General features: G+C 43.5%; 1 protein-coding gene across 5 annotated transcripts in view; it reads right to left on the bottom strand.

Moving 5' to 3' along the window:
- lrp8 (low density lipoprotein receptor-related protein 8, apolipoprotein e receptor) overlaps window positions 1–22432 on the bottom strand; it is a 564614-nt gene that overhangs the window by 85473 nt on the left and 456709 nt on the right. For all 5 annotated transcript variants that reach the window (XM_034179535.1, XM_034179536.1, XM_034179537.1 and 2 more), the window contains exon 10: window positions 20157–20328. In XM_034179535.1, coding sequence (XP_034035426.1) covers window positions 20157–20328 — 172 coding nt within the window. The remainder of the gene's footprint in view (window positions 1–20156; window positions 20329–22432) is intronic.

Raw genomic sequence — 22432 nt, 5'->3', positions numbered from 1 at the left:
TAACACTTCAGTTCTGCAAACCACTAATGAGTGAAGCTAACTTTTTTGTTAGCGGATTAGCTTTTCAGATAACTTCAAAAACCATCAGCGAACCAATTAACTTCAGATAAATTTAGTTCTGATAACTTTTAAACCGCTAACATTTTTTACATAGTTAGTAATGGTGAATAACTTTTATAAACCTTGTTGGCTCCTGTCTGCTATGTTGCAGTACCGAGGCAGGCGAGAGGAACTGAGGTCTACTCTACCCCAGCAGAAGAGACCTGGTCGCCAGGCTGCTACAAATAAAAAAAACAAACAAAAGTCATTACCCTTGACAGCATACAGTGGTCCAGTCATGAGACGTCTTGAAAAGGAAAGCAGATTTGACTTATGGTTTTGATTTATAAATCAAATTAATATGGATAGAATAACTACATTAATATCAACTCTTAAAATGTACAAAGTGAAAATATAACATGTATGGGTCATGTATGGTTTGTGTTGGTGGTATTTTTACCCCATGGGACTGCGGATGGAAAATAGCCTTGAGCTAAATTCGGCATATTTACAGTACTTGTTTTCTGTTCATTAATATGCATGGTCCCATTAAAATAAATTAATAAATGAAATATCTGCTAATTTCAAAATAATACACTAATTCTGAAGATTTGAACATTAACACACAGATGCCCAAAGGGATTATGGGTAAACTGTTGGTAAAGTGTAGTGACACGGACCCACAACAGGGGGCGTAAATGAACGGACAATGAAAGAGTATGAACACTTTACTGTTGTGAAACAAGCACAACCAAAACACAGATGATTACAGAATTTATGCAAACAGTCAATCTAGAAAGGTGACGTGTGGGCAGGCTCGAGGATAGAAGACGTCTGTCCTGAGAAGAACCGGAACGACACGATTTCCTCCGCCACCGAACCTGGAGAATACTGGAGCCGCCAAGTCTCGAATTCCCAGGTGGCCACAGTCTCCGGATGTCGGATCTGGTACTGCTGGCGAGGAGCAAAAACAGTAAGAGGTGGGTGCGTGCACACCCAGTAACAACAATGGTGGAAATACCACCTCCACCTCTAATACAAGAACGTGCAGAGTAATGCAGTTATCTCTCAGGGGGAAAAGGAATGCAGTCCTAGCTCCCAATCACCAGCTCCTGCTGTCCTGAGATTAAACAGGTACTCCTGCAAAACACGTATAGAACAAAGACTTATGTGTAAGCACACGAACGGCTGAGAGTCGTTACCTCTACAGGTAGATGATATCTCGGCAGCGAGGTGGAGATGACATCCGGCTTTTATGGAGTGATGAAATGAAGATGGGTGACAGCTGTCATGAGTTGATGTGTGACAGCTGTCACTCCCAGCTGTGTCCGTGGCGGCAGCGCCCTCTCGTGCCTGAAGCCCGCACTTCAGGCAGGGCACCCTCTGGTGGTGGGCCAGCAGTACCTCCTCTTCTGGCGGCCCACACAACAGGACCCCCCCCCCCCCAAACGGGCGCCTCCTGGCGCCCAACCAGGCTTGTCCGTGTGACATTGGTAGAAGTCGGCCAGGAGGTCCGGGTCCAGGATGAAGCTCCTCTTCACCCAGGAGCGTTCTTCTGGTCGATACCCCTCCAAGTCCACCAAATACTGAAACCCCCGGCCCTTCTGACGGACGTCCAGGAGCCTGCGAACCGTCCATGCAGGCTCCCTGTCGATGATCCGGGCAGGAGGTGGCGCCGGTCCAGGAGTGCAGAGGGTTGAGGTGTGGTATGGCTTGATGCGGGAGACATGAAAGACCGGGTGGATCCGCAGTGAAGCCGGCAGCTGTAGCTTCACTGCGGCCGAGCTGAGGACTTTAAGGATCCTAAACGGCCCGATGTATCGTTCCTTCAACTTTGGGGAGTCCACTTGTAAGGGGATGTCCTTCATTGAAAGCCATACCTCCTGCCCGGGCTGGTAAGCAGGGGCCGGGGAACGCCGGCGGTCTGCATGGGCCTTAGCCCTCGTCTGGGCCTTCAACAAGGCAGAACGGGCGGTGCGCCACACCCGATGGCATCTTCGCAGGTGGGCCTGGACCGAGGGCACACCGACCTCTCCTTCCACCACGGGAACAATGGGGGCTGGTACCCCAGACACACCTCAAACGGGGAGAGGTCGGTGGCAGAGGACACCTGGCTGTTATGGGCGTACTCGATCCAGGCCAGATGGTGACTCCAGGCCGACGGGTGCGCGGATGTAACACAGCGGAGGGCCTCTTCACGTTCTTGGTTGGCCCGCTCTGCCTGTCCATTCGTCTGAGGGTGATACCCGGACGAGAGGCTCATGTTGGCCCCCAGTTCTCTGCAGAAACTCCTCCAAACCTGTGAGGAGAACTGAGGACCGCGGTCCGAGACAATGTCCGTTGGTATCCCATGCAGACGCACGACGTGGCGGACCAGCAGGTCAGCTGTCTCCTGGGCCGTAGGGAGCTTCGAGAGGGCCACGAAGTGGGCCGCCTTGGAGAAACTACCACTATCGTGAAGATGGTCCTCATGCCCTGGGACAGCGGGAGGCCCGTGACAAAGTCCAGGCCAATGTGAGACCAGGGGCGACGAGGCACCGGAAGAGGTTGCAGAAGTCCTTGTGTCTTGGAGTGGTCTGCCTTGCCCCTGGCACAGGTGGTGCAGGCCTGGACATACTCCCGGTCGTTGGCCTCCATAGACGCCCACCAGAAGTGCTGCCGGACAACTGCCACGGTCCTACGCAACCCTGGATGACAAGAGAGCTTGGACCCGTGACAGAAGTAAAAGACTGCAGCTCTGGCCTCTGGTGGGACATATAAACGGTTCTTTGGTCCAGTTCCGGGGTCCGGGCTCCGTGCCAGGGCCTCCCGGACGGTCTTCTCCACGTCCCAGGTGAGGGTGGCCACGACAGTGGACTCTGGAATGATGGTCTCCAGTGGATCCGACAGCTCGGTTTTGACTTCGTCTTCGTGTACCCGGGACAAGGCATCTGATCTTTGGTTCTTGGTCCCGGGGCGATAGGTGATCCGGAAGTCAAAACGCCCGAAGAACAGTGACCGGCGGGCTTGCCTGGGGTTCAGCCGCTTGGCGGTCCTGATATACTCCAGGTTCCGGTGGTCAGTGAAAACCGTGAACGGCACAGACGCTCCCTCCAACAGATGTCTCCACTCCTCAAGAGCCTCTTTCACCGTAAGGAGCTCTCGGTTGCCGACGTCATAGTTCCGTTCAGTCGGGGTCAACCTGCGGGAGAAATAGGCACACGGGTGAAGAACCTTGTCGGTCTCTCCGCTCTGGGATAGCATGGCTCCTATCCCTGAGTCAGAGGCGTCCACCTCAACCACAAACTGGCGGCCAGGGTCGGGCTGGACCAGAACTGGTGCAGTCGAGAAACGTCGTTTCAACTCCCTGAACGCGGCTTCGCACTGATCCGACCAGGTGAAGGGGACTTTTGGAGAGGTCAGGTCTGTCAGGGGGCTAACTACCTGACTATAGCCCTTAATGAACCTCCTGTAGAAATTTGCAAAGCCGAGGAACTGTTGCAGCTTCCTACGGCTTGTTGATTGGGGCCAATCTCTCACCGCCACAACCTTGGCCGGATCAGGAGCGACGGAGTTGGAGGAGATGATAAACCCCAGGAAGGACAAAGAGGTGCGGTGAAACTCACACTTCTCGCCCTTCACAAACAGCTGGTTCTCCAACAACCGCTGCAGGACCTGACGTACATGCTGGACATGAGTCTCAGGGTCCGGAGAAAAAATGAGTATATCGTCCAGATATAAGAAGACGAATCGGTGCAGGATGTCCCGCAAGACATCATTAACCAAAGCTTGGAACGTCGTGGGGGCGTTAGTGAGGCCGAACGGCATGACCAGGTACTCAAAATGACCTAACGGGGTGTTAAATGCCGTCTTCCACTCGTCTCCCTTCCGGACCCGAACCAGGTGGTACGCATTTCTAAGATCCAGTTTAGTGAAGATTTGGGCTCCATGCAGGGGCTTGAACACTGAATCTAACAGGGGCAACGGGTATCGATTGCGAACCGTAATCTCATTCAGCCCCCTGTAATCAATGCATGGACGGAGTCCGCCATCTTTCTTGCCCACAAAAAAGAAACCTGCACCCATCGGGGAGGTGGAGTTCCGGATCAGCCCGGCAGCTAACGAGTCCCGGATATAGGTCTCCATTGATTCGCCCTCAGGTCGTGAGAGGATGTACAGCCTGCTGGACGGGAACTCAATGCCCGGAATCAAATCAATGGCACAATCATACGGACGGTGCAGGGGGAGGGTGAGTGCCAGATCCTTGCTGAAGACGTCAGCCAGATCATGGTACTCAACCGGCACAGCTGTCAGATTGGGAGGGACTTTGACCTCCTCCTTAGCATGTAAACCGGGAGGAACCGAGGATCCTAAACACACCTGATGGCAGGTTTCGCTCCACTGCACCACCACCCCAGACGGCCAATCAATCCGGGGATTGTGTTTCAACATCCACGGGAAAACCAAAATCACACGGGAGGTAGAAGGAGTCACAAAAAACTCGATCTCCTCCCGATGATTTCCAGACACCACCAGAGTTACTGGTTGTGTCTTGTGCGTGATCAAAGGGAGAAGGGTGCCATCTAGTGCCCGCACCTGCAATGGCGAAGGGAGCGCCACCAGAGGGAGCCCTACCTCCTTAGCCCATCTGCTGTCTAGCAGATTCCCTTCTGACCCCGTGTCCACCAGTGCTGGGGCTTGAAGGGTTAAATCCCCGCTCAGGATTGTAACTGGGAGTCGTGTGGAAATATGTGTATGTCCCACGTGAATGTCTTGGCCCACCCTAAGCCCAGTTTCTAGGGGCGGGCGTTGGTGTTTAACCGATTGGGGCAGTCTCTTAGCTGATGCTCACTCGAGGTGCAGACAAAGCACTCCCCGTGGGCCAGCATCCTCTGTCTGTTAGGTGGTCTAAATGTGGCTCTGCTTGTGTCCATAGCTTCGTCAGCAGGGGGAGCTGTAGCCACACGGAGCGTTGAGGCTGTGGAGCGTGGGGAGGGCGGAACCTTTTCGGACCCGGTAGGGAGAGGGACGGCGCGTGCCCGGCCACGTCCTTCGTCTCACTCCCGACGGCGTTCTTCTAACCGATTGTCTAACTGTATAACGAGATCAATAAGCCCATCTAAATCCCGCGGTTCCTCCTTGGCTACCAGGTGCTCCTTCAGGACCGACGACAGTCCGTTTATGAAGGCGGCGCGGAGCGCAACGTTATTCCAGCCGGACCTCGCAGACGCGATGCGGAAGTCGACTGCATATTCGGCTGTGCTCCGGCGCCCCTGTCGCATTGACAGCAGCACTGTTGAAGCAGTCTCTCCTCTGTTAGGGTGATCAAAAACCGTTTTGAACTCCCTCACAAACCCAGTATAAGTGGTAAGGAGCCATGAATTTTGCTCCCAAAGCGCTGTAGCCCAAGCGCGTGCCTCACCTCGAAGCAAGTTGATTACATAAGCCACCTTACTGGCGTCAGACGCGTACATTATGGGACGTTGTGCGAAGACGAGCGAACACTGCATCAGAAAGTCTGCGCACGTCTCCACACAACCTCCGTACGGCTCTGGGGGACTTATGTATGCTTCAGGGGATGGTGGGGGGGGTCGTTGAACGACCAGAGGAACGTCTATATTCTGCACTGGGTCGGCAGGAGGAGGAGCTGCAGCAGCGCCCTGAGTGCGCGCTTCCACCTGCGCGGTGAGAGCCTCCATCTTGCGATTAAGGATGACGTTTTGCTCGGTCATCAAATCCAACCGAGCGGTAAAGGCGGTGAGGATTTGCTGCAACTCACCAATTACGCCTCCTGCAGACGCCTGTGCACCCTGCTCTTCCATTGGTTGTCCAACAGATGGTTGACGCCCCTCGGGATCCATGACGCTGGCTGAGATATCCTGTTGGGAAAGTGTAGTGACACGGACCCACAACAGGGGGCGTAAATGAACGGACAATGAAAGAGTCGAATATGAACACTTTACTGTTGTGAAACAAGCACAACCAAAACACAGATGATTACAGAATTTATGTAAACAGTCAATCTAGAAAGGTGACGTGTGGGCAGGCTCGAGGATAGAAGACGTCTGTCCTGAGAAGAACCGGAACCACACGATTTCCTCCGCCACCGAGCCTGGAGAATACTGGAGCCGCCAAGTCCCGAATTCCCAGGTGGCCACAGTCTCCGGATGTCGGATCTGGTACTGCTGGCGAGGAGCAAAAACAGTAAGAGGTGGGTGCGTGCACACCCAGTAACAACAATGGTGGAAATATCACCTCCACCTCTAATACAAGAACGTGCAGAGTAATGCAGTTATCTCTCAGGGGGAAAAGGAATGCAGTCCTAGCAGCCAATCACCAGCTCCTGCTGGCCTGAGATTAAACAGGTACTCCTGCAAAACACGTATAGAACAAAGACTTATGTGTAAGCACACGAATGGCTGAGAGTCATTACCTCTACAGGTAGATGATATCTCAGCAGCGAGGTGGAGATGACATCCGGCTTTTATGGAGTGATGAAATGAAGATGGGTGACAGCTGTCACGAGTTGACGTGCTGTGTCCGTGGCGGCAGCGTCCTCTCGTGCCTGAAGCCCGCACTTCAGGCAGGGCACCCTCTGGTGGTGGGGCAGCAGTACCTCCTCTTCTGGCGGCCCACACAACATAAACTGAGCCTCTGCTCATACTGATTGGTTGATTAATTCATTCTATGTAAAAACCAACACAAGTGAATGTAACGTGTGTTGGTGTTTACAAATAAATGTGCTTTTGTAAAATATGTCATTTATTTCATTTGTTAAAAAAATGCATTTGCAAAACCGAAAAGTCTGTTGTGATTCAGGTTAACAACCGTGTGATATAACAAGCATCAAAATGCATAGAACACTGCCATCTACTGGCCCCTAGTACAGACATTTCCCAAGATGGATAAGGTCTGTTGCAGTCAACAATACATAGCATGCTAATCAATATGAATTAGCGATGAAAACTGCACTGGGATGATGGGACCCAATAAGGATTGGATCACTTGAACTATGGCTGGAACTATGGCTTGGAGCAAACAAGACCTGTTGCTCAATCCAGTGCCCACTTGTGTTTAAAGAAACGTCAGAAGAAACACTGCTGGATATAGTGAAGCAGAAATGAGTGTAGGATCATTTGTAATTTCTTTTTCTTTTTTTTTTTCTTTTTTTTTTTGGTGAAAGCAAAAATTCACTTCATTTTAAAAGAAGATATCATAACCTTAAAAAAAAATTAGGACACCATTTTTTCTTCACATTCTAAGGGTCCAAAATCCAAGATGGTGTCCTAAATGGCCTCTGTTTAGCAATAATGCAATATCTTTGCTAATACACAAGATATAATTATAAACAAAGTATCTAAATATAGGTTTTCTGACACAAGGAAACCAATGGAATCATCAAATTATGTAATTACATTATGTAATTAACAGGGTATAAAAGGGATGAGTTCTTCTAAAACTGTTGAGGTCCAAGGTTCTAAAAACATTATGGACTCACACGCCATTCCAATTCATTATAGAAACTGCATAATTTACCACCCTTGATAAATGACCTACCTATTTTCAGTGGTGGACACATCTAACCAAAACGTTAGTGTCGATAACCGCTGATCCGCAAACTGAAAAGTTAACTTTTGTAACACTAATTCTCTAAAAAAGTAGCAGAAGCTACAGCTAACTGCTAACTTTTAGTGTTTACTCCAGTACACTGTCAGCCAATTTTGAGATTAATCACTGCCAACACTTCTGAGTAGAATGAAAGGTGATCACAAACCTAACACAAACAACAAGTCAGCGCTTCTGTCTTTCTGCACCCTGCCCACTGCTGTAAGGAACAGTCATTACAAGTCAGCACTTCTGTCTTTCTGCACCCTGCCCACTGCTGTAAGGAACAGTCATTACAAGTCAGCGCTTCTGTCTTTCTGCACCCTGCCAACTGCTGTAAGGAACAGTCATTACAAGTCAGCGCTTCTGTCTTTCTGCACCCTGCCCACTGCTGTAAGGAACAGTCATTACAAGTCAGCGCTTCTGTCTTTCTGCACCCTGCCCACTGCTGTAAGGAACAGTCATTACAAGTCAGCACTTCTGTCTTTCTGCACCCTGCCAACTGCTGGAAGGAACAGTCATTTACATTCAACATACAGGGCCCCAGATGTGTGACAGATGGCATAAAAAGCAAAGCACATTTGACTTATGGTTTGATCTAAAAACCAAACTAATCCCAGACAGTTTATTGATATTAACATCAACTCTGTCATTTTTACAAAGTGAAAATATCACATATATTTTAGTTTTAAAGTAATGCACTAATTATGAAGGTTTGAGCATTAAAACACACAGATGCCAGAAGGCATCACGGGAAAATGAGCCTACTCATCACTGGTTGGTTGATTTACTTATTTGTAAAAAACCAACACACAAATAAATGTGTATTTGTAAATATCTATTTTTTTCATTTGAAAAAAAGGCATTTGAAAAACTGAAGATTCTGTTTAATTGTGATTCAGCGCAATGAACAGCTACCGCGTCACAGTTGAATGTTAGTCACGATCTCATCCAGTAGATGGCAGTGTTCTATGGATTTTCATTAAAAATGCTTTACTAACTATGCCAACAGAAAACATTAGCAGACTAAAAGTTAGCAAAATTACATTTAGTGGAAGAGAGTTGGTCCGCTGATGGTTTTCGAAGTTAGCAGAAATGCTAATCCGCTAACAAAAAAGTTAGCTTCGCTAATTAGCGGTTAGCGGAACTGTGCCTAACACTGCCTATTTTATAAACACTACCAAATCTAGACCCCATGGATCCCCACGGGCAAAGCGCTAGTAGTTTGTATAATTTGTTTGTTTGCTGCTCAGCTGACAAATAAAGCAGACTGCGTGAAGACTACATGAAGACTCCTGCCATGTTCGTTAATATACAGTGAGGCAAATAAGTATTTGATCCACTGTCAATTTTGCAAGTTTTTCCACCTACAAAGAATGGAGAGGTTTGTAATTGTTATCTTAGGTACACTTCAACTGAGAGACAATCTAAAAAAAAAAAAAATCAGAAAATCATATTGTATGATTTTTAATTTTTTTTTTTTTCATTTTATTGTAAATGCAAATGCCACCCTATTTTTTGCTTGCTTGTTTGTTTTAATGTTTAAATCATTCTAACAGAATCAGGTGAGTTTTTGCTTTTACCAAACAAATAAACAAACAAAAACAAAAAAACTATTTTTTATTTCATGACAAATGAGCGTACACTATAATCCTGTTTATGGCTCATTATCATGTCACACTCCTGCAAATGTGTCGGCATCACGTGCTATTCCAAACTAATTACTTGCAGCTCTAAACACAGCACCTGTAAACATTTAGAGCATGACGAGAACCATTTCAGGTTTAAAGGAGCTCTTTACCCCGAAACAAAGCAGAAGAAAATAAACATTTCAGAAAGCAGATGTATGCAAATTCCCATTTAACTTGTTCCTCAGTTTTCATCTGCAACAGTAATAAGAAACTGCACAATGAAGAACCAACAGACTGCAGGTTTTTCCAAACCGATCACCTCATCAGGTCATTTCACCCATGACTTCCACCCAACAACTCATCAGTGAAATCACCTGCTGGATTAAAACCTCACAGGCTTTTGGTGTTTCATCCAACATGACTGCCCATCCTTGATCTCCAAGATTATTCACCCTGACGGTGTTAAACACTGACTGTAGATCAGCAGACTTGGGGAAAAAAAGTGCTATTTTGTCATGCTGATTATTTTTGCCCACAATTTTACAGCCACTCGGTTTGTCCCATATACGTACTAGGCCTTGAGGACCACTGGTGTTATCCACGTTTTCCAAACAGTGAACTTTGCAAATTTTACATTTAAAAGACAAGTTTTGTTATTTCACATCGTATAGATGTGCTTCTTTTTCTAATTGTTTAGCAGTAACTGACATGAATCCAATACAATCCGATAGTAGGTACATTTTGCAAATTATGCTCATATCTCAAGAAAACAAATCATGTTAAACATTAAAAAGCAAACAAACTAAAAGAAAAGAAAACTAAGCAAAATAAAATCCCTATGCACTGTCTGACAATTTGTGTGGGATGACATGAATGTGCAGATGAGTAATGATGGTGATTATTGAGGCAGTAAAATTAGAAAGCATACGGCTTAGCAGTCCCTTCCCACTATGTGCCTGCCATCCGGATGACACCCACATGCAGCGCCCAGGTGTGTTTGTCTCACTACCAGAAGGTGTGACATGTTGGAAGGAGACAAGATGGATGGATAAAGGATGCACACATTGATGGCACAAGAAGAAAGAATGATATGCGACCTTCAAAAGTCCTGATTCTTTACAGTGTCATTCATGGTGTCATAAAGTTTAATAAAGAGCCATCATTTATCTCACAGACATTCCAGCTGTTTCAACAAACACAATGCTGACTACATACTCAAGTCATGTTCCTTAATTCGTAGGAAGCATCCCAAATGCTGCTCTGTAAATGTTAATAACACAATGTGATGTAAGGAATGTTACATCACTGAAATGATGTAGCACTGAAACCATTACTTAAAAAGCCATCACTTGACCCAGCTATCTTAGCTAATTATAGGCCAATCTCCAACCTTCCTTTTCTCTCAAAAATTCTTGAAAGGGTAGTTGTAAAACAGCTAACTGATCATCTGCAGAGGAATGGTCTATTTGAAGAGTTTCAGTCAGGTTTTAGAATTCATCATAGTACAGAAACAGCATTAGTGAAGGTTACAAATGATCTTCTTATGGCCTCAGACAGTGGACTCATCTCTGTGCTTGTTCTGTTAGACCTCAGTGCTGCTTTTGATACTGTTGACCATAAAATTTTATTACAGCGATTAGAGCATGCCATAGGTATTAAAGTCATTGCGCTGCGGTGGTTTGAATCATATTTATCTAATAGATTACAATTTGTTCATGTAAATGGGGAATCTTCTTCACAGACTAAGTTTATTATGGAGTTCCACAAGGTTCTGTGCTAGGACCAATTTTATTCACTTTATACATGCTTCCCTTAGGCAGTATTATTAGACAGCATTGCTTAAATTTTCATTGTTACGCAGATGATACTCAGCTTTATCTATCCATGAAGCCAGAGGACACACACCAATTAGCTAAACTGCAGGATTGTCTTACAGACATAAAGACATGGATGACCTCTAATTTCCTGCTTTTAAACTCAGATAAAACTGAAGTTATTGTACTTGGCCCCACAAATCTTAGAAACATGGTGTCTAACCAGATCCTTACTCTGGATGGCATTACCCTGACCTCTAGTAATACTGTGAGAAATCTTGGAGTCATTTTTGATCAGGATATGTCCTTCAATGTGCATATCAAGCAAATATGTAGGACTGCTTTTTTGCATTTGCGCAATATCTCTAAAATTAGAAAGGTCTTGTCTCAGAGTGACGCTGAAAAACTAATTCATGCATTTATTTCCTCTAGGCTGGACTATTGTAATTCATTATTATCAGGTTGTCTAAAAAGTTCCCTGAAAAGCCTTCAGTTAATTCAAAATGCTGCAGCTAGAGTACTGACGGGGATTAGAAGGAGAGAGCATATCTCACCCATATTGGCCTCTCTTCATTGGCTTCCTGTTAGTTCTAGAATAGAATTTAAAATTCGTCTTCTTACTTATGAGGTTTTGAATAATCAGGTCCCATCTTATCTTAGGGACCTCGTAGTACCATATCACCCCAATAGAGCGCTTCGCTCTCAGACTGCAGGCTTACTTGTAGTTCCTAGGGTTTTTAAGAGTAGAATGGGAGGCAGAGCCTTCAGCTTTCAGGCTCCTCTCCTGTGGAACCAGCTCCCAATTCGGATCAGGGAGACAGACACCCTCTTTACTTTTAAGATTAGGCTTAAAACTTTCCTTTTTGCTAAAGCTTATAGTTAGGGCTGGATCAGGTGACCCTGAACCATCCCTTAGTTATGCTGCTATAGACTTAGACTGCTGGGGGGTTCCCATGATGCACTGAGTGTTTCTTTCTGGTTGGTAAGGTTAGTCCTTACTGGCGTAAAGTGCCTTGATTTGATTTTCTTGTGATCTGGTACTATATAAATATAATTATAAGTGAATAGTATATTGATGTGTATGTCTGTGTGTCGACATGTAGTAGTGAATTTGTATTTATGTAAATATGACTGATTAGAATTGTTGGACTTGTACTAGCAGGGGTGGGCGCTAATAAGCTTTGCTTCAGCCCACACCCTTTCGGACTCACTAGTTTTGTCTGTGTTTGTTTGTGGAATTGTTCATTTTTTTCTATTTGAATATTTTGTGTGCCGAATAAAAAAACTTTGTCACTTTGTCACTTCTCTTTTGGCTCTGTATGCACCACTCTGCATTTAATCATTAGTGATTGATCTCTGCTCCGCTCCACAGCATGTCTTTTTCCTGGTTCTCTCCCTCAGCCCCAACCAGTCCCAGCAGAAGACTGCCCCTCCCTGAGCCTTGTTCTGTTGGAGGTTTCTTCCTGTTAAAAGGGAGTTTTTCCTTCCCACTGTCGCCAAGTGCTTGCTCACAGGGGGTCGTTTTGACCGTTGGGGTTTTTACGTAATTATTGTATGGCTTTGCCTTACAATATAAAGCGCCTTGGGGCAAATGTTTGTTGTGATTTGGCACTATATAAATAAAATTGATTTGATTTGATTTTGAAATGTCAGTGGTGCGATTCCTAAGGGTCCCTTCACACAGAGGACGGATGTGGTTGACTTGTGTATGAAGTGTGCATGAGGCAGGAATTGTATGCAAAACGTTTAAAATCGTAGCTGCCTCCAACACCTCGTACATCTGTTGCTACAACTATTTGTGCACACCAGCACCTGAAAGACAGAGGGCGCGCTGTGCGAGCTCATCTAACCCTCTCACGGCAAGTGTCAACCATATTCCAGCTGACGCACACGAACATCTAACACCGATCATTTGGCACTTAGAAAATGTGTGGCCATTTGTACTATCATCACAAAAACAGTCAGCAGATGATCACTGTCAAGCTGGATGTGAAATTTATCAAAGTGTCCCCACGAGTGTGGACTTGCAAAATACCACACACATGTGCTGCATGTGTCTCGCACGTGTGCGCATGTGTCACAACCACCCCCCCAACACATCTGGTATGCTGGGGGGGCACACTTGCATAAAATGCTTATATGTATGTACAGACCTGATCATGGGGCCGGACAGCGAGGTCTGATCACACACAGCATTGGGAGAGGCCTGTCAGCTGATCGCAGCACAATGACAACTGGATGATGGCTCAGTGCACACATTACAGTCACAGAAACCACCGCCAGGACAGTTATATAAATAATTGCGACAACACCTACATACACAATTACATAACAAATAATGAAAATGAATGACCAGATAACACAGAGTGACACGTTGGTCTGTCCGCTGAACGGACAGGAGGGACGTGTCCGCTCATAGCTGTAAAGATCTCTGCTCCTGGATGTCCCAGCTTGAGAACACGTTTCGTGTTTGGAAGGACTTACAACATTCCTCCGTGAGGTGCGTGTCTCTGTCTGCTGTCCTCATGTGGAAACCTTTAATCTTTAGTGTTTTGCTGGGCTGCAGAGACCGCACACAGCGCACCTTCTTCATGTCCTTGTTGATTTCATGCATTTTTCCGCTCCAATTACAGGCCAATGATGGTAGAGCAGTGGTAAAGTTTCTGTCTGGTAATCAGAGCTTACAGGTTCGAATCCTGTGAGTGGCATTTTTTTTAACCAAGGATAGTTAACCACGGGGTTATGTATTGCTTTCCCTTTTATGTATTATTTATATCAACCCAGTTATATTCACAAATTATACAGCTGGTTTTTTAGCAGCGCGATGTGGTGCAGCTGCTCGCACTGTGTTCCCGCATGTACAAAACCGTCAAGCATGTATTTTTTTTAATCTTTTATTCATTTTTTCTTCACAGCAGCTGCGTGACCTGAGTGCACAAAATTACGATGGAACATGCAAACATTTGAGGTTTGCACAAGCAACACAATTTATGAAAGTTAAATGGAAATTATAGAGGGCACTGATAGTGTCTGTATTATGTGCTTTTGAAACTTTGGTGTTAACTTATTGCACATGACACTCCTGACATGACACATGATGCTGTTGCCTTCTCATACAGAATAAAAAAAGATAAAATCATTTATTAATTGTTAATATTGGGCATTGTTAAGGAGTTAATGGTTTACTTTATGCTTTTTTTCTTTAAATTTCTCCATGTACAACAGATAGCTAGCAAATTAGCACATTCACACACTGTTCACACAGGAAGTATAGCATGTGAACATGCTCATGCAACAACAACAAAAAAAATCAGTCTCCTATTTCAGACATTTCTTTGAAAATTGTCAATGTGTAGCGTGTGCGTGTAATGAGCCATAAAAGCAACTGGGATAGGCTAAATAGCTTTTCTTCTGCAAGAGCTACATGTTGTAAAATACTCATATTGCAACACTCACTCTCAGCTTACAACTGACTGCAAACTCCATCAATATTTTGGTACAGCAGGATTTCATAACACTTGATTATATGACAGCGGCATCAACTTGACCAGCTAATGTTTAGCCTAGAGACGTGTGTCATACATCACACTGACAAAGTGAGACACTTTGTGGTTTTGATCCTATGTTGTCCTTTGACCTCCACATTAGAAATATTACGAGGACTGATTTCTTTCACATGTGAAACACAGCGAAGATTCGTCCCATCCTGTAAATGGCTGATGCTGAGACTAGGGTTGCCAACCGTCCCTTGAAAAATGGAATCGTCCCTTATTTGGAAATAAAAGTGTGCGTTCCGTATTGACCTGAAACGGGACGCAGTTTGTCCCGTATTTCTGTGAGAATCAAAAAGTCTGTAAAATGTCAATGGAATTGACTGGCGCTTTATATGGAAACTTACGGTAAATTTGATCCCAGCCTCTCCTGCTTTTCACCAATGAGCTGACAGACACGAGTTGACGATATAGAATCACTCTTATCTCATTGGTCGAGGGACATCTGCTCGCAAGAAGATACCGACGTCATGAGCTGACGAAGGTCGCTGGACGACAATAACAAATCAGCATGGCTGATATCGATACAGACACCGACACTGGCACTGCAGATATGTCTACGAACAGCAATGTCTGTAATGTCGTTACTCCTCCTCGAAAAAAACAAAACAAAAAAGAAAGCAAAAATACAGGGGCAAATGGGAAAAGGTGCGCGACAACAGCTATAAGTATTGTAAGTATTGTTTACTTTTTCAGACTTTCACTGTTACATTGTTTTGGATGATTTTTTTTTGTTAATTTATACACTTTTAAGTTAAGCAATAACACGACAGAGAAAGATTTATTTTTAAAGACATTTTTTTTTATACTTTGAAGCAGGACAGGATGCTCATATTGAAATTGTGAGTGAAAATTTATTTTGCACTAAAAATAAATTGCTAAATAATAATTTGTTTTCCGCATGTTCATATCATAACAAATGCATGTATGCATCTACTTAAATTCAGGGTCAAGTCAATAGTCAAATGGTTAAAAATCGTTTCACACACGCGCTGGGAAGGGTGAAGGCAATGGTCAGTTGGCCGGTCCATGGAAATAGAGACTGGAATGGACGTCACGTGACTAGCGGCGTGACTAGCGGTGTGACTAGCAGCGTGCCCCACGGCGGCCATTACTGAGGGTGGAGAGAGACCTTGATCCTGTTAAACAGAAACGATATGAGGAGAAAAAAGGCAGCCAGTGCTTCATCATCAACTGCATGAACCACAAAAACAAATTCTCCAATACTAAAATGAACTGTACAAGAGCCTTAATGTAATTATGTAAAACAAATGTCTATTTTAAAGTCGTTATGCCGCAATTTAATGTCAATATATTGAGACTATAACTCAACGCCATAAGTTCTTTTCATTAAGCTGCGTTCACATGCGGAAACAAAAATGTTTAAATATATTTTTTAAATATATTTTTTTTTTATTGAAAGGGTAGTTGTAAAACAGCTAACTGATCATCTGCAGAGGAATGGTCTATTTGAAGAGTTTCAGTCAGGTTTTAGAATTCATCATAGTACAGAAACAGCATTAGTGAAGGTTACAAATGATCTTCTTATGGCCTTGGACAGTGGACTCATCTCTGTGCTTGTTCTGTTAGACCTCAGTGCTGCTTTTGATACTGTTGACCATAAAATTTTATTACAGAGATTAGAGCATGCCATAGGTATTAAAGGCACTGCGCTGCGGTGGTTTGAATCATATTTGTCTAATAGATTACAATTTGTTCATGTAAATGGGGAATCTTCTTCACAGACTAAAGTTAATTATGGAGTTCCACAAGGTTCTGTGCTAGGACCAATTTTATTCACTTTATATATGCTTCCCTTAGGCAGTATTATTAGACGGTATTGCTTAAATTTTCATTGTTACGCAGATGATACCCAGCTTTATCTATCCATGAAGCCAGAGGACACACACCAATTAGCTAAACTGCAGGATTGTCTTACAGACATAAAGACATGGATGACCTCTAATTTCCTGCTTTTAAACTCAGATAAAACTGAAGTTATTGTACTTGGCCCCACAAATCTTAGAAACATGGTGTCTAACCAGATCCTTACTCTGGATGGCATTACCCTGACCTCTAGTAATACTGTGAGAAATCTTGGAGTCATTTTTGATCAGGATATGTCATTCAAAGCGCATATTAAACAAATATGTAGGACTGCTTTTTTGCATTTACGCAATATCTCTAAAATCAGAAGGTCTTGTCTCAGAGTGATGCTGAAAAACTAATTCATGCATTTATTTCCTCTAGGCTGGACTATTGTGATTCATTATTATCAGGTTGTCCTAAAAGTTCCCTAAAAAGCCTTCAGTTAATTCAAAATGCTGCAGCTAGAGTACTGACGGGGACTAGAAGGAGAGAGCATATCTCACCTATATTGGCCTCTCTTCATTGGCTTCCTGTTAATTCTAGAATAGAATTTAAAATTCTTCTTCTTACTTATAAGGTTTTGAATAATCAGGTCCCATCTTATCTTAGGGACCTCGTAGTACCATATCACCCCAATAGAGCGCTTCGCTCTCAGAGTGCAGGCTTACTTGTAGTTCCTAGGGTTTGTAAGAGTAGAATGGGAGGCAGAGCCTTCAGCTTTCAGGCTCCTCTCCTGTGGAACCAGCTCCCAATTCAGATCAGGGAGACAGACACCCTCTCTACTTTTAAGATTAGGCTTAAAACTTTCCTTTTTGCTAAAGCTTATAGTTAGGGCTGGATCAGGTGACCCTGAACCATCCCTTAGTTATGCTGCTATAGACGTAGACTGCTGGGGGGTTCCCATGATGCACTGTTTCTTTCTCTTTTTGCTCTGTATGCACCACTCTGCATTTAATCATTAGTGATCGATCTCTGCTCCCCTCCACAGCATGTCTTTTTCCTGGTTCTCTCCCTCAGCCCCAACCAGTCCCAGCAGAAGACTGCCCCTCCCTGAGCCTGGTTCTGCTGGAGGTTTCTTCCTGTTAAAAGGGAGTTTTTCCTTCCCACTGTAGCCAAGTGCTTGCTCACAGGGGGTCGTTTTGACCGTTGGGGTTTTACATAATTATTGTATGGCCTTGCCTTACAATATAAAGCGCCTTGGGGCAACTGTTTGTTGTGATTTGGCGCTATATAAAAAAAATTGATTGATTGATTGATTGATTGATATTTATGTCTATATATATACTTGCAGCTGTTGTTTAATATGATATGTACATGGTGGTCACAGGAGGCATTTAAATTTGAACAGTGTGGTTGGAGGGGATGGAGGAGGAACTTTTTACCCTGACTGTTGTCATTAAAAGACTAGCAGTAATATTACAGTGGAAAAAGCAGCAAGATAAATGAGCACAATGGCAAGGCATACTTCAGATTTATATTTTAATACATAAGGATTTTTTTTATCCAGACATGTATGGGTTCGCTAGACCTTTTAATTAGCATGAATACAACTTACAAGGCTTCATTTATAAAAATCCATCGAGAATTATGATGACAGGAAAAAAAAATCACAGTAAATGAACAGAATGGAATATTTTCCACAAATTTCCACACTTTACATAAAACATTTTTTTCCACCTAGACATGTATAGGTTCATTAGAAAGAGCAATTAAAGGGCTTTAAAACAAGCCTACTTTTATTAAAATCTGTTAACAAATAGCGACAATAAAGCGAGAAAAGCAGCACAGTTTGTCATAATTTCCCCAAATTTCTGCATTTTACATAAACGTTTTTTTTTTTCTCACCCACACATGCATAGGTGCATTGGAAAGAGCTTTCAAAGGGCTTTGAAACAAGCCTACATTTATTAAAATCCATTAAACAAAAAAGCAGTCAGTTTTTTATTGATGAGCTGCACATTTCCACCCTTAGTAATGGCGCCTTCCTGTCCTGAGTGACGCTAATAGATAGAGGCGTGCATGTCCATTCCAGTCTATATTTCCATGGGCCGGTCAGCCCTGCCAGTGAGGTGTCCCTTATTTATTTTTCAGAGAGTTGGCAACCCTAGCTGAGATCCTGATTCATGCATTTGTCTCTTTTAGATTGGACTACTGCAATGTTCTATTTTCTAGTTAACTGCAGTCCAGCATTAGGGGTCTCCAATTGGTTCAAAATGCTGCTGCCAAACTTTTGACACAAAGCAGAAAGTTTGACCACATTACACCCATTTTAGCATCTCTTCACTGGCTTCCTGTCCCAGTGAGATCAGTTTTTAAGGTTCTGCTAGTAGTCTATCAAACTGTTCACGAACTGGCACCTCCTTACTTAGCTGACCTAATTAAACCCTACGTACCGGCCCAGGCTTTGCGTTCTCAAGGTGCAGGACTACTTAGTGTTCCTAGGGTGAATAAAAAGTCTGCAGGTCACAGCGCTTTCTCTTATCGTGCCCCTGTTCTGTGGAATGATCTCCCTGCATCAATAAAACAGTCAGATTCTGTAGATACGTTCAAGTACAGACTTAAGACGCACTTATTTTCCATTTCATATAGCTAGCATACTGGCATATTATGCTACTATGCTTTTTATTCTTAAATTAATTTTAATATTAAACAGAGCGTGCCGCAGGCTCAACTTTATCTAAATTCTGGGTCTTTTCGTGAAGCTTAGGGCTAGCGGCCGGCGATCACCTTAGTATTTCTTCTGTTTTTCTTGTTGCCTAATGCTGACAAATTATACTGTATTTGTTGTCTTTCTGCTGCCTGATTCTTTTTTTTCTCTCTGTTTGAGGTGCGGCTCCAACCAGAGGTGGGAGTGGATGTCTTCTTCTGCAGGCCTCCCGTCCTGTACACCAGCACAAACTCTCAAAATTTCCGGTATATATGTATTGTCAATTGTGTTCGTCGCATGTCCCAAGCAGAGTGCACCCTTTTAAGTCTGGTCTGCTTGAGGTCTCTTCCTCAAATCATCAGAGGGAGTTTTTCCTTACCACTGTCACCTGTGTGCTTGCTCTAGCGGTTGGTAAGGTTAGACCTTACTTGTGTGAAGCACCTTGAGGCAGCTTTGTTGTGTATATAAATGAAATAAATGGAAAATGAATTGAAAAAGTGTAATAAAAAAAAGAAGAAAAAACAAAACAACAACAAAAAAGAGAGCAAAAAACAAACTGGATGCTACACCATTGTCTCCCGCAGATGGACAGATGCCAGGAGAGTTATCCCATTCACATAAATGAAATAAATTAAATTAAATTAAATGACATGGCTAACTAGTGCACTATCCACTTCCAAAGATAACTACTGAACACTTCTAACAGCAACTTTCTTCTCATGACTCAAATGTTAAAAGCATTTGGCTTTTTTATATTATGTATCAGAAAAGAAATGCTCACTAAATTTCACCCTTAGCTTGTTGTCCTGGATACTTGTGCAATTTGATGAGACAGACAGTGAAGTGCCATGAACTGGAAGGTTTCTACGCCAATTATTTCACAGTTGTATTTACACACACGAAATATACAACCAAACAAACTCAAACACACTTTTATTCACACACTATGCATAGTTTCCCATGGAGAAGATCATTCAGTTTATACAGCTTCCACGTTGCGCGTGTTTGTGTGTGTGTATACCTGTATATTTTACGATGATACAGATCACACCAGAACATTTTGTTGGTGGCGACGTCCACATCCAGGGCCACGGCGTTCTTCAGTGTTGGAATGACCTGCGTGTATTCACTTTTCAGCAAGTCAATACGGCGGATTTCATGGCGGTTGGTGAACATCAGGTACGGACTTTTTCCTAAAGGAAAATGTGAGAGACCAATTTGTAAAAATTTGGATTTTTCCGTTTAATTCATACTGCTGAATAACAAAATGGGACATTAAAAAAAAAAAAAATTATTATGACCCAAAACTCCATCAGCTGTAAGCAGTGCAGTCAATGATTAGGGGGTTATAGAGAGCACTGCTCACTAACAAGACTATATTTAGCATTAATATGCATAATAATTTGATGACTGCAGCTCTGCAATTTTGTTGAACGGGCTCACTTGACACTCCTTCTCATTGATATCTAAAACTCACCGTATAATGCAGTCATGATACAGCTGTGCAGCTGTAATTTGTACTTCAAAAATGTTAATAATCTGGATATTATTTTAACAAAAATGTAATTTGTTTGTGCTGAATGCTGATTCTTTCTCCCAAGAGAAAACAAGATATAAGCCGAGGTTCTGTTTTGCATTTGTGCTATTTAGGTCTTTAGTACATGCATTTTTCATGATGTAGGCATGAATAAATCATCCAAACAGACCTTTTAAAATGAGTACACATTTTGTGTGAAAACACATGCATGCACGCACACAGACACACATGTGCGAACTCACAACAGGGATGGAGCCACAGAGGAACCAGGCCCCTTCTAGAAGGCTGACGTGCTCCACATTGCTGAACACAGTTCAGTCACCAAATCCTTACACTATCCACCTCAATATGGGAAACAGGAGAAAGGTCAAGTCCTTACCCACCACATGAACAAGCACACTGATGACAATAGCTGGGTTTCCATTGCAGATTTGCACAAAATGTTAGTGATATTTTCAGAATGTGGACAAAGCACATGACCTTTTCCATTAAGTGATGGAATGAGACTGATAGGTTTTGCCTTCTTGAGATAACTGTTATTCAAATGAGGCTCTTGCAGGTACAGAAGGATAAAGTCCAACTAAATTGCCATTTCTTAATTTTTTTCAAATCAGGAATGTCATCTCTTATAATGGTCAATAAACTCAATCTCTACCAGCTCACAGTCAGCAACTTGGTCCCTGGAACGAGCTGTGCTGTGGGGGCAGAGACAAAACACCATCGTCACTGTTCCAGCCACTTAGCAGCAGAGGGGATGAAAGCTTTCTTGTAAACATTTTTGCAGGCCAGAGGGACATCACCACGCGGAGGTGATGGTCTAGTGGTTAACCCTCTGGGGTCCGAAGGCATTTTTTGGACAGTTCACTCGCCTGGCATAAATGTATTATTGCTGTTTTATAAGTGTAATAAAGGTTTACAATCAGAAATAAGAAAGGAAAAAATAAAGCGGATAATTTTCACACACATTCATTCAAAACACAGAGCAAACTATAATAAACAACTATTTTGACGCTTTATAAAGGTTGCTTGGGGTCTTTTTTAAAAGAATGTACAAAAATAAAGGTTCTATAAAATAAACACAAATGCACATTTTGAACAATATATACAAAATGGTCTATGCATTTTGTTTGTCTTTATGCCACATCTCAAAGCAATTTCTGTCTGCTATTACACAAAGGCTTACAACACAAACTTTTTATTTCCATGGAGTTAACTCCCTGTTGGAATGTGTTCCTGCACTGTAAACAAACATATCTTCACAGTTTGAGGCCCTGTTAACACCCCTCCCCCCTCATTTAATTCATACGCATAAACGGCACTTTATGAGTGAGAGCAAGAGAGGCTTATTCAATAATGATGTGCAGAGAACCTTGGCCAAGTAGTGAATCATTTGTTTCAGTGACAATCTTTGGGCGACCACATGAGGTTGTATGAGGCCCTCTTAATGCTGATCACCTCAATTCATATGTGCAACGCTGCGCTTTTAAGCCCAGGTTACACATAGACGGTTTTGTCCGCAGTTAGTACGTCGACCGAAGTTCACGGTAGTTCCGGCTGTTTTCGCGGTGGAAAGCGGCGGAGCATTTAGCCGGCGTTTTGAGTGCTGTACTAGCCGCAAATACGCGGATAAAATGCCGCTAAATCCGCCGAATAAAGCAGAGTTTTGACGCCGTAGCATCTGGCACATGTCAGGCAACGGGGGTTAATACTCAGTTCTATCCTTTATAATCGCAGGTTAAGACACACGTGAGAACGGCAGT

Source organism: Thalassophryne amazonica, chromosome 10 (assembly GCF_902500255.1).
Source record: "Thalassophryne amazonica chromosome 10, fThaAma1.1, whole genome shotgun sequence".
Classification (NCBI taxonomy): Eukaryota; Metazoa; Chordata; class Actinopteri; order Batrachoidiformes; family Batrachoididae; genus Thalassophryne; species Thalassophryne amazonica.
This window is presented reverse-complemented; position numbering and strand designations above follow the sequence as displayed.